This window comes from Callorhinus ursinus, unplaced genomic scaffold, assembly GCF_003265705.2.
Source record: "Callorhinus ursinus isolate GAN/ISIS: 27379988/994484 unplaced genomic scaffold, GSC_fseal_2.0 scaffold12, whole genome shotgun sequence".
NCBI classification, from domain to species: domain Eukaryota; kingdom Metazoa; phylum Chordata; class Mammalia; order Carnivora; family Otariidae; genus Callorhinus; species Callorhinus ursinus.
This window is the reverse complement of record NW_027397074.1, coordinates 83890122-83903615: the sequence shown is the minus strand read 5'-3', so window position 1 is coordinate 83903615 and position 13494 is coordinate 83890122. Positions and strand designations below refer to the sequence as shown.

The window sequence follows — 13494 nt, the reverse complement described above, 5'->3', positions numbered from 1 at the left end:
CCATCGTCACAGCGCTGTGGGCAAAGCCGCCTCCTCCCACCCTCCATGAAACCCTCCTGGAGGAGGCATGATAGAAACTCTCTCCTCTAGAGGTCTGCCTCGGACTTGTGTCTAAGGTCTCCAGCAAAAGGCAGTCCTCAACTCTTTTCACGCTCTCCTGGCTCTGGGGATGGGGTTTGTATTAGGAAGGGATGCGGCCATGGCTGGCGTGACCCACGGCTGGCTCTTGACAGGTGTGGATAATGTGCCTCAGGAACTGCACAGGCATGAGCCCTGGGATGCAGAGAGGGTTGCCTCCAACTCCATCCTTCCAGAATCTTTGCATATTCCTCAGCCCATCAGGGTTTAGGCATTGGGCAGTACATTTTCACCTTTAGAATACTATTACTGTGACCATAATTAAGTAGAACTGACATTTTATGACACTGCCATTGTTCCCGAAGTAGCAAAGTGGCAAACCAGTACTCAGAGGTAATTGAAATGATGCCCATTCACATCTGTCTTTTGAAGCTTTTAGGGAAGGATTAAAGAATGGCATGATTTAAGGTCAAAACAAAAACATCAACAAAAAATGTGATTCTCAGGGTGGAATTAAGAAGTGGGTACCATGGAGGCGCCTGGGTGGTTCAGTTGGTTGGGCATCTGACTTTTGATTTCGGCTCAGGTCATGGTCTCAGGGTTGTGAGATCAAACCCCATGTCAGGCTCTGTGCTCAGTGGGGAGTCTGCTTGAGAGTCTCTCTCTCTCTCTCTCCCTCTGCCCCTACCTTAACTCACATACTCTTTCTCTCTCTCAAATAAATAAATCTCTAAAAAAAAAAAAAAAAAAAAGAAGTGGGTATGATGTAATTCTGAAGATGAGGCCAAGTAGAGTTAAACAATTTGCTCAAGGTTACAGGACCCACAATAAGGAAGCTGGATTCAAACCCACATTCAAGTCCATTGTCCATTTTCTACGTAGGGATTGAGTTGGCCATGACCAGGTTCTTCCACCGCATTAATAATACAGATCGTCAAATGTTAGTCAGTGTCAGGAGACTCATAGAAGAGTAAGAGACTTCCCTGGACCACACTGAAGCAGTGTGTGCTCGAGCGACTTTAATGATGCTGGTGCCATCTGTCCACCACTCAGTTGTCCTGGGGCCTTGTTCCCTTTAATTCTGGCCTTTATCTGAGCAACAAACAAGTGAATGTTTGAGAAGTAAACAGAACTCCCTAAACTCAGAAAACAGCTTAAGACTATTTAAAGATATGCATTTTTTCAACTGCAGTTCTGGCTTGGCAGAGGAAGATGAACATTTTTATAGGAAAAAAAAAGTGCAGACAAGTGAATTAGGGGATATTTTTGTGCCTCTTGATAAGGTCTTACTAAGCTTGGTGCAGTGAAGGGATCATAATGAAGAAATGTTTGCGGCAGCCTGGGTGACAGCTAATTCACATCTCCTCCTTTCATCTACTGTAGATTTCCCCGATTTTGTAGCAATAAACCACTGGAATGTTTTGAAAATTTCAATACAGTCAGACTCAACTACACAGTCAAGGCTTTCAGGCACATTAGGTATTAACTGAATGTTTGTTAAAGAAATGAATCAATAAATAAATACAGCTTACACCCAGATGTTCCCACCCCTCCAAAAACAGAAAGGGAAAGTCTTTGTTCAGATCTTGTATTCTAAGAAAATGTTGCGATTAATTCTGCATCCAATAAAATTCTGCTTTTTTACTGGATCGCAGTAACTAACAAGCTTTAAGATCAGGGGTTCTGTTTTCAGTTTTATATCAACCTGCACGAAGGACCAAGCCTTGGCAAGAAACAGTACCGCACAGTGGGTAAGAACATGAATTTTCAGTCAAACAGCCTGCATACAAATCCCAGACCTCCTCCTTTACTGAGGTAAAGTTGCCACACCCATTCTAAGTCTCAGTTTCCTTCTCTGTAAAATGGGGATGATAATAATGGTACCCACCTCAGAGGGTTGTCATGATATTAGGTGTTGTTAACACAATTACAGAGCTTAGCACACTGTCCGGCACATGGTAAGTTCTCGGTAAATGTCAGCTGTCTTCACGGTTAACATGCAGGACTTAAGAGGCACTGAAGATTTTTACTTGCAATTGCATTAGTTTTCAGTGGGCCACCCCCGCAAAGTACCACAAATTGGGTGGCTTAAAACAACAAATTTATTCTTTTACAGTCTTGGGGTGGAAGTTGAAAATTAAGGTGTTATCAGGGCCATACTTCTGAAGCCTCTAGGGGAGGGTCCCTCCTGGCCCCTTCCAGGTTCCGGTGGCCCAGGCCCAGGTGGCTTGTGGCTGCACCACTTCAATCTCTGCCTCTGTCTTCATGTGGCCTTCTCCCAGTGTGACTGTGTGTCTGTGTCCTAACTTCTCCTTGTAAGGACACTCTCATTGGATTTAGGGCCACCCCAATCCAGTACGACTTCGCCTTAATTACATCTGCAAAGACCATGTTTCCAAACAAAGTCACCTTCTAAGGTTCTGGGTGGACATGAATTTGGGGGAGGTGGACACTATTTAACCACTATAGCATTGGATTACAAAAATTAAACAAAAACATTTTTGTAGCCTCTATAGGTCTGTGATTTTGCCTCTTGCTTAAAAACACAGAGAAGGTACCAAGAGAATTTGCTTCTAATTATGTTGCTAATTTCTGGTTAGAAATAAAAATGAGGTTGATAGTTGTAACATTTTCCAGTGTTTTGGGGTTTGACTAACTAAGAAGAAATAGGCCTAATGAGCAAAAACTATCACTGGCATGGCCAGGCAACTAGCCATTTGGTCCCCAGTGTAGGTCCCCACTACTCCTGGGGATGACACACCAGACCCACAGCTGAGCCTTCCACACAGGCCAGGGTGTTGCTCTGTTTCTAGAGGCTTCCTCAGCCTCAGCCAATGGGCTGCTAAGGAATTCTGCGGTTGAATGGAGCTGTGTCAGCTGAGTTAATCGCCACTGGGCAGTGGACCTGTGAAAAGATGGGCCACCACAGGCTTCTCCGGACCGATGATGTGACTGGCTCTATGGTCTGGTCAGAGGTTTCCAGGCTGCCCTTGTATTCCTTGCAAAACATGAACTTCCCCAGCCAGCGTGCCTATTAATATGCAGGGAGCCCCGGGAGAGCTAACGCCTGAGCTGGTGATAAATCTTTATAGATTCATTTGAAGAAAGGCTCTGGGAGCCTCCTTGATGAGAGACTAGAGGGAGGCAGAAAGATGTTTCTTGCGTATATAGATTTGCTGGCAGGGGACCGTGAGTTAAGGTGCATCCTCTCCAAAGCAAAAGAGAGTCATCAGGTGGGACCTGCGTGAGTCCAGCCCTGTCCCCCTGAGCTTAATGAAGTGGCAGCACATGGTAATTTGATTTACAAATGCAACCATATATTCACTCAGAGAGAGAAATAGGGAAAGTAGGTAGGGAGTGTGGAAGGGTAGAGACAGAGATAGATGCTGAGAGAGTGTGTGCTCCTGGGGCGTGGGGGACGGAGACTGAGAGAGAGTCAGGGAAGGAGACAGACAGAGATGGAGGCAGTGGGGGCGGAGAGAGGGAAGAGGGAAGGAAATGAGGGAGGGCAGGAAAAGAGAGAGAGGTCGAAACAGAGAATTTAGAGAGTGTGTGCCACCATCCCCCTGACGACCTAATGCCAGGGGAGACCCCTGGCCGATTTGCTCCCTTGGGCTATACTGGGTCCTTGCCTGTTCTAGTGTGTGCCTTGCATGTGGCTGAGTGTGACGCAAAGGCCTCAAGGTTTTTATTTTCATACAGTTTGGCCCCAACATGGCAATCCCTCCTCCAGTGCTTGCATGAAGGATGAAAAATTGAGCTCTGTTAAATGCACAGAGATGGATTTTTCAAGGCTAATTTATTTTTATGCAATTTTCACCTGAGACACTACTCCATTCCAGATAGTACGGTCAGGTGGTATAGGATCTCTGGTTCATAATTAGACATTTTCTAAGCAGAGACAGTTGATCCTTGAATGCCAGGGGTAAGAACTCTGCCTCTTAGTACTGTTCTTCCCCAAAAGAGGAACAAATGAGGAAGCCAGAGGTAATACGCTATTGTATAAAGAGTAGAAAATATAGTAAAAGAGAAATGAAAGTAAATACTGGTGCTTTTACCTCCCCCTAGATATGATGGCAGTCAATATTTTGGTGCATTTTCTCATAGTTTGGTTTCCTAATGTGTATGTGTGTGCGTGTGCGTATGTGCACACGCACGTCTCTGATTTTGTGTAAACATGTAATCAAGGTGTCCCTGGTATAGCGGGACCTGCTTCATTCACTTAGCAAAATGGCGTGAACATTTTCCACATCTACAAGCGCAGACCTGTAGGTACTATCGATAGGACGGCCCACGAAGGATCTTCACAAGCTCATTCTTTGGCAGATGACGTGGCCGCTTTTTCTAAGAGGCTGGGTTTTTTGGGTGCAGTCCCGCTACGAGGGTGTGGTCACAGGAGACCCTAGGAGGGTCTCTACCTGGGAGGTGAGACCTAGAACAGAGGGGGCACCTGGCTCGGAGGCCTCACTGGGTAGATCCCTAGCCCAGGAAGGAGCTTGCCGACGAAGCTTTCCTGGACAGCTTCGGGATTCCTTTCAACCAGAACTACCATCATTCTCCCCAAGTCAAGAGGATACTTGTGTGGACTCAGAGGGATGCCCACGAATACTTTCCCAATATGTTTTGCAGTTCTTAATTTTTTTTTTTTTTTGTTAAAGCCACAGACTGAGTCAAATGTAAACTCATCCAGGTAAACAGATATTTAGAGAATATTTAGGTGACTTTTGTGTAAACTCTTTGAAATAATGTCAAGGGAAACACACAAGCTTCATTTAACTTTATCTCTAACATTGGCCAAGCTAAAGGGTATATACCCCTGCCTTTCTATTTGTGAATATTGCCCATTAACCCCCGGAAGCTTTGTATGAGCCACTATGTTTAACCCAACTCTACAGGGGTTTTCTTGAGATTGGACCTTCTGTAGTGGAATCTCTCAAGCATTAGGACTGACTTGATTGCGTTCAGACATCTCTTTGGCAATGAAATGACTGCATTAAATGAGCACCGTGCACAATGAATGGTAATTGTGAGACTGTCATTTCTACAAGTGCAAAATTAATGTGTTCTGCAAACCCATCCCATTGTGTGCCACAGGAAAATCCTGGAACCATGTTGTTCTGAGCAGAAAAATGCCCTGTAATAGGGCCGTTAATGTGGTACGATATTATTCAGCAATGGTGTTCCTTTCCACCTCTGTTGTTGTCTCGTGCTCATTCTTCAAGCCCTGCCTGACCTCATTTGTATGCTCATATTGCAGCCTGGCCAGACAGTAGCCTGGATGTACAGAGAATGTTATGGAACAATTCCTCCTTCTGTGTGGCATCTTGTGTGAATAATGTCAGCATAAACCACTCTCCATGTATTCATGAGAGTATGAATAGGCTACTTATGTAAAGCTTCTTATTAAGAGATATACCAGCCATTTACAGGAAACTTGACCCAAATACTATACATTCATTGAGAAAGAGAAGAGCGATTTACATGCATGTCAGTGGTAGCTTAGGAAAAGCCCTGCTCTGCCGCGCTTCATCCCTCTTGTTTACATATGGGAAATGAAACCACGGACCAGTTGAGTGCATTTCTTCCAGTCACGTGGGATCACAGGGTGGATCTTGAATGACAATATGCATATGCATTGGGCTCCCGTAGTCTGCTGATTGGCTCTGCGGAATTTATTAGGGATTAAAGGACTCATCTGAGCCTGAAAGGATGAACTAGTAACAGGTGCTCTAAGCCAGCTGATTAGATGTGGAATCTCACTACGCCTGCCGTTGGGCTAGGACCACTCAGACAGGCATCCCATATAAGGACAGTAATAATGATAGTGACAATAACTGGCCAGACAGGGTTCCCTGTGAGCCCGGCTCGAGCCCAGTCTCTCGACAGCGGCTAGGGGCGGGGTTGGGGGGGGCGTCTGGACTGCTGGGCTGCCCCGACTGATTCATGGAGCACTCCATCAGTCTGTGAGCACGCCGACCCCTCCTGGCCTCCCTTAGTGGGAGGGTCAGGCCTGAGTCCCCTTTCAGAGGCCCCTTACGTTGTCACTCACATCAAGGTGTGACGTGGCCATTTGCTCTGGAATATTCTAGTCAGTGCACAGTCTGTTGGGATTTGGGTGAAATTCCACACACACACACACACACACACACACACACACCAGAGCTTCTCTCATCTTAGTGAATGACAGAGCTCAGGGGATGGTTTAGGAGACTTCCTACCTAAGGTGGGAGCAGAATTCTGAACACCTTAGTCTCAGAACAGAGCACACTGGGGACAAATGCAGAATCACAGCATAGATGACCCCGGTGTAAAGAGAGGTGTGAGAACGCCATGGAAACGGGCTCTACCTTACCTTTGTTGCAAAATGTGCCATCGTAGGCCGTGTGGGAGCAGTCACAGGAGTAGCCGTGGTATTTCTCTAGACACCTGCCTCCGTTCTCACAGTTGGCCCCGTAGCTGGTGCAGTGGCCCGAGCACCCGGATTTGAACCCGGACGTGACCTTCGCTCTTTCCTCCAGGTCCAGCGTCACCCCGTTCATCCTCAGGGAGCGGATGCAGCCGAGGAAGCCTTGCTGGCCCCCGGCGCCACCTGCAAATGACAGAAGGCACAGGGTTCAGACGGAGTAGGCTCTGCTGTGGTCCCCGGGCCCGTTCATCACACCTGGACCCGTGGTGGCAGGGGGCGAGGCTGCGAAGTGCAGCCAGCACTCTCGCTTTCGAGGGGGCCCTGCCTCATAGAAAAGCTCGAAGCTTCTCCCCCTTTGGCCATAATGTCTAATTAAAAGAGGCTGTCTTCGGAGAAGCCATACATTTGCTCTCGAAATAAAAATGTTTGGTGATCCACAAAGATTATGTACGCTGTTTCGGAAGTCTAATCTGGTTTCCTAAAGATGGTTATAGAAATCTCTAGGTTTTGTTGTTGTTGTTCTTTAATCCTATGGCATTCACTTCCATAGCATTAGCTATTGAAAGAAATATACAAAGGCAGAGAAACATGAATATATTAGCATAGTTAACAAGTCAATTAGTTGGAAGGCATAAATCCATTTGAAATGTGACTGTACATCCCAGTTCTTGTCTTAGGAGATACTTCGCTTTGAAGTTCACATGAAGGGTTCCTGGGCGTCTCGTCCAGGGTGGGCAGAAGTTGGAATTGATAATTTTACACAAAAGTCAGCCACACCACATGGATTATCAGCTCAGGTTAGATTTTACTGCTTTTTGTCTAAATGCCATTGCAAGACATACAGCACAACAAGCAAGTTCTCTGTGATTTTTCTAAGTTACAGAGTTAGACGGAGGTTCATGAGCATGAAAATATTAAAATATTCCTAACAAATTTCACAGAAAGATTCATTGGAGCATTATATCACAAGTGAATTTAATTATGTCTAATAATCTTGGCTATGACCTTTTTAAGCAGCTGGTACAGAAGGAGGAACTCAAGTTTATATACATGTCTGTATGTTAGGGTACCAAACTTTTCTGGAAATTAAATGTGTGGTCGTTAAAATTATTAAAAGAAATATCTGCTGGGAATTTAGCAAAAAATACTGTTAATGAAAGTTACTTTTTTACATAGGTACTCCACTAAGCAAGCACCTTACTTAAATGTTATTCACCCGATTCTCACAACAGCCTGGCGAGGCAGGCACTATCATAATTACCCTCATTGTACAGATGAAGAGGCTGAGGCTTAGGGAAGCTCCGAGGTTTATGCAAGGAGTCATAGCTCCAAAGTGAAAAGTTGTGTTAGTTCCTATTTTCGAGTGTATGGTGTTAAACTCTGTCTTGTGTCGACTTCAGGGTCAGGGCCTCCATCGATGTACGTTTCCGAGAGAGAGGTTTGGATGTCTTTAAAAATGGAGTGGTCAATAGGTTTGTCAGTGTTTGGGTGAGACCGGTAGCTGGGGATGGATTCTGATCATTTATTCGGGTCCACTGAGAAAAAGCACACAATCGAGCAGACTCATCAGACAGGGCTGGTGGATCAAAGGCTTTAGTCGCAGAGATGGATTCATTTGCTTATGTGTGTAAGTCCTCAGCTATGAAATGGCAGCTGTTATCTTTATAAACCCAAGCCTTGCATTCTCTCGTGGAGTCGTACACAGGTTTGAATGATGATTCTCCAGGGATTATTATTTATTATCAAATAAAATAATTGCATTGAGGATTAATTGAAGGGAGTCCAGTACCCTTTTTGATCAAAGCTATGGGAGAGTGGCTGGCAGAAGAAGCTATTAAAAACAACCACTTTGAAGGATTTCCCATTCTGCAGTCTGCTCATCAGCTCATCTTCGTACACCTCTGTGCTGAAGAGAATTTGGGCCTTTGCTATGATTTGGAAGAATTCCAATCCATTAGTCACTCTTTGTGTGTTAAAATTTCAATTTGGCATCTATCATTTTAGTGACTATGGCTTTTGCTCTTGCAATAAGGACTTTCCAAAGGGCCTTCTGTTCAATAAACCCCCAGCCCTTTATGTTTTTGTCACTAGTCAATTAAAACAATTATATCCTACCAAAATACGCTGAAATTTTTAAATCATTGTTTTTAGATATCTTCCGCTCCCTCTTTTTCCCTATTATAAATACAATAGTTTTTCATTGTGGAAACCATAAACACACTGATAAGCAAAATGAAAAAATCTCTAATGCTATGCAGATACAACTACTTTTACTTTCAGCAAACAGCTTTTTCTACTTTTTCTACCAGATTTTATTTATTTATTTGACAGAGAGAGAGAGTACAAGCAGGGGGTGCGGCAGGTGGGGGGAGAGGGAGAAGCAGACTCCCCGCTGAGCAGGGAGCCCAACGACCTGGGGCCCTATCCCAGGACCTCAGGATCATCACCTGAGCCGAAGGCAGATGCTTAATGGCTGAGCCACCCAGGCGCCCCTGAAGAAGAGATTTTTAAAAGACTAAGTAAAGGTTAATAAGACAAAAAGCCTGAAGATTTTAAAAGGTCCAATTGGCAGAGCAAATAAATCAAGGTTAGATCATATTTTTACTATATCGTTAAGGCAAACAGATTTTTGCACTTGATTATGTATATAGGCCTCATTCTACAAGGGGTTAGAGGGGGTAGTTTTCTCTGCCTGTCTTTGATTCTTTCTGGTCTTGGTCTTCCTGAGGCTCTACACCTCTCAGACTTCCTTCCTGCCTCTGGGTCTGTATATCTCTCCTGCCAGCACTGTGTGGCTGTTCAGGGTTAGTTGTGTGGCTTTCCTCAAGGCCCTTCATCTCCCTCAACATCAGGTTTTCCTATCCATATAAAGGGGGTCTGAACTAGATTCTGTCTCCGGTTTCTTCCAGCTCTAAATTAGTCTGGTTCAAGATGTACAACTTCTCCCTCTGTGCTTACGTGTCTCCGTCTCTATATTTCAGTAAATTACTCTCAATTTCTCCTAAATCTACTTCTCTGCACTATTGCCTGACCCTCCCTCCTCCACTCCTTCTGTTAATTGACCATAAAATATGACTGTGGTCTAATGTTTAGTTGTTGCATTCATTAAATAAAGTTTTGTACTCCCTTTTCTTAATTTATAAAGCAGGTAAATGGCATTTCATTTTTTTCCTCTATAAAAGAAAACTAAATAAATTATGCTCTTTTCTTACTGAGATGGCCTCTGATTTATTAAATGGGTCAGTGAGCTGGAAAGTACTTTTACTGATTTAGTCGGAATGAAGAAAAATCTTTTGTCCTGAAAATGGTCATAATATGTTATGCAAAAGATGTTAATGCACTAGAACTGGTGATAATTACTTGAGTTCAACTCATGTGCTCTATAGAAATCCTTCTCGGTGACAAATGTCACAAGTGTAAATTGTAGGTCTGCAAGCAAAAATGCTGCTTCACCTTTGCTAATTAAAAAATCAACACATTGTCTTTGGAGAGAGTCCCCTGCCATGCAGGGCTCCACACGCATTAGTCAGACCCGTGATAATTATCCAAGGTGAGATGTGGGTTTCATTTGTAAATCATTTTTCATGGGAAATGCTCTTCAAGTATTGCAATTAAAGATTAATTATGAGAAGGCGGTGTCTACCCATAATGAATAATACAACCACCAAATGCACAGACGATTGGGGCAAAAGAATCAGGTATTAAATTAAACAAAACAAGTGAAAATAATGATCAAGAGGACTCCTAAAACACACAGTGTCCTCAAACACAGAGCTTAGTCATTTTCTCAGGAGCTAAGTGGGATTCCAGAGTACCGCTGCCCAGAGAGACTGGCCATTCATTCACCACAGAAAGGAATCACCCCAAAGCTTACACATGTGACATCTAATGCAACCATTCAATAATGATTTATTTCATGTCTGTTATGAGCCAGACCTTGTCTAGACGTTTAGAAGGTCTTTAGAGAGTCTTTGCTCGTGTACAGCTTATATTCTTGCAGAGGAAAAGGGAGAATTTAATAATAAACTCAATAAGCAGGTGAAGTCCATCCTGTGTTAGAAGGTTATGTGCACTATGAGAAGAAGTCAGGTGGGGTTAAGTGGGCTCAGGAGTGGGAGCGGTCTGGGGGCGGTCATAGGATAGATCCCACTGAAAGGCTGATGGAAAGACTATCCAAGAGCATATCCCTGGGAAGAGGGCTTCAGGATAAAGAGGCAAGGGGGGAGCTGCCTGCAGGTGGAGGAGGCAGGTAGGGAGGGGAAAGAGGAGTAAGATGGGGAGTTGCTGCAGGGTGCTCAGAAACGCAAAGCCACTGACCAGTTCATGTGTGCCAGGTGCTGCGAAAGGCCGGGCTAAAAAGACAGAGGAGACCTACTTCTTGCCTTCAGGTTAATGCAAATGTACTAACAGTACACTATGGTGCTAGGCGCAGTGTGACCCACAAGAAGCAGCGAACAGGGGTGAGGAATGCGTGAGCGGTGGTCACAAAGATCCACTTTTGTATGTTGGCTTTGCTGCTCACCACCTGGGTGATCATCCCAGCTCCTCTCAGACCTCAGTCTGTGTGTGAAATTAGCACAACAATATGCACCTTGCAAGGTCATATTAATAACAGGTGATAATATATCTCTGCGGTAATGCTCAGTTAATGGTAGCTGCCATTATTACTATTACTTGTTGTCAACAAAATTCTACAGAAGTACAGACTTGGAATAAATTAAATATGGCTGAGATGAGTGTACTCGTGTCCCAGAGGTATCATGAGTGTTAGGGAATGCATTGTGCTGCCTCCTCTGTTGAAGACTAACCCCCAGTGTGACTGTATATCAAGCCTTGAGAGAGGTATCTGAGGTTAAATGAGGTCCTGAGGGTGGCCTCTAATGTAATAGGCCTGGTGTTCTTCGTAAGAGGAAGAGACACCAGGGATGTGTGTACACAGAAAAATGGCCGTGTGAGGTCACAGCGAGAAGCAGCGGTCTACAAGGCTAGGAGTGTGGCCTCAGGAGAAACCAACCCTGGCATCTTGATCATGGACTTCTGGCTTCCAGAACTGTGAGAAGTCAATCTCAGTTGGTGGTATTTTGTGATGGCAGCCTGAGCAGGCTAATACAAGGAGTGAAGGGTTGGCATTGAGCATGGGCTGGAACAGGCCTGCCTGAGGCAATGCCTTTTTTAACTGCACTCTTTTCCTGGAAGGTATGGGATTAGGTTGGCTGTTTCTCTTTCTTGCCTGCTGTATGGAACCGTTTCTGGATTTGGGGAGCTACAAGCTGGCTTGAAGGCCCTGAACCTCTGATGGTATAAAAGACTGGTGGGAAGGAGAACCATGACTCATCTGTGTCCACGTGACCCACGCAGACCATTCCTGGCCTGTGCAGGTGAGCGGGCACACACAACGGTGTGCTTGGGTAGGCTGGGCCTCCCTAGCTGTAGATGCTGCGCCTGCTGTATCTCCTGTTCGATATGTCACCATGGAATTTTAGGTCTTGACTGTCATCCTGAACCCATAAAAAACACCCCTGCAGTACAGGTGTGTAAAATAAAACCTCATCATCTGGTTAAGATGAGAACCTCAGAATGGCAAAGATTTTTCAGTAGTTGGGGGAGTTAAAGGATGTTGGATCACATTATTCGGTGCAGCTGAATGACTGACAAGTACTGATCAGGGATGCCTATGTCAGCTAGATATTGGAGGGCATACATGAAAAAGCTTTTACATACTCAGAGAGCTGGGGTCTGGAGAATTGCTTTCTCCGATAATGCTCATGAGTGCTCATTCATAACTTCATTCAATAGAATAGATTTTTTTTTTAAAGTTCATTATCACTGCATGGATTTTCTTATGTCCTCAGAGCAAAGGACACACAGAATCTGTGAATCCAAACTATTGAAACTAGAAGTAGACTTCAAAATAGAGGCTGAGGTAATACTGGGTTTCTGATAGCACAGAACACTCCTATGCGTCTCAACGTGAATTGCTCTGTGATGGGGATTCTGGAGGCCATGGTGGCAGGGCAAGCATAATAAATGACCAGCTATTTCAGAAGCTAGCATTAACTGAATACTAGCTGCACCAGGGACTGTTCCAAACTTTATATGTTCTAACTCTCAGAGATAATTATTATTATTATCTTCCCTTTACAGGTGAAGAAGAGTGGACCAAGAGAGTGGATTTGCCCAGTGTTCCACAGCCAGGAAGTGGCCATTGGCCATAATTCCCTCCCAGGCTATCAGGCTATTAAACCTACACTCTCGCTATAGCTGCCATCTTGATTTTCCAGGCTTGCCTCATTGAGACTCTTCTCTGACATATAGGATGTTTCTAGGCCTTGCTGTGCTTAAAGTGGAAAATGCCGACAGAATGATTAATATCTGAGCTAAGTCATTCACCCTTGGCAGAATTCTGTCCCTGGAGCCATAAGGATGGCTGTTCAGAGACAGGAATACATATGCCCAAACTGATCTTGAGGTCAACAGAGAGGAGACACTTCTTTGATGCTATTATTGAAATGATATAATTTCTTGGTGCAAAAGCTTAACTGCAACTTTACAATCAAAGCAGTTACCGGGCTTAGCCCTGCATGGTGGGTGGTTGGTCATCCCCTATATCTGGTGAGACGGTGCTGCTTCAGAGGGTGGCTCTCTGCGGTGAGTCTCACGGTTCCAAGTCCCTTACAGAAGTGGAGGCAGAGAGAGAAGACAGTGCTAAATCACCAAATCCTAGCCTGATCCAAACGTTAAAGTATAAACAGTCCCTTAGCAGATTTCACCGCAAACCCAAATTTCAAATCCACCAGCTGGGAACTCTGCCTAAATATTTCTTTTACAAATATCTGTATGTTATTGCTCTTATTATGTGTCCCACTGGTGACTCCTGCTCATCTCTGGAACAAAATAAGCATCTTCTTTCTGTTGATTTTAACATATCCTGTGTACTCTCTCTGACACACACACACACACACACACACACACACACACACACACACACACACACACACACACACACACAC

The 13494-nt window shown here is 44.5% G+C and overlaps 1 protein-coding gene across 1 annotated transcript in view; it reads right to left on the bottom strand.

The window, feature by feature from the left end:
- Window positions 1-13494, bottom strand: part of CNTNAP2 (contactin associated protein 2) — a 2027980-nt gene that overhangs the window by 185061 nt on the left and 1829425 nt on the right. The window contains exon 18 of the mRNA XM_073899330.1: window positions 6431-6667. Within this exon, the coding sequence (XP_073755431.1) occupies window positions 6431-6667 (237 nt within the window). The remainder of the gene's footprint in view (window positions 1-6430; window positions 6668-13494) is intronic.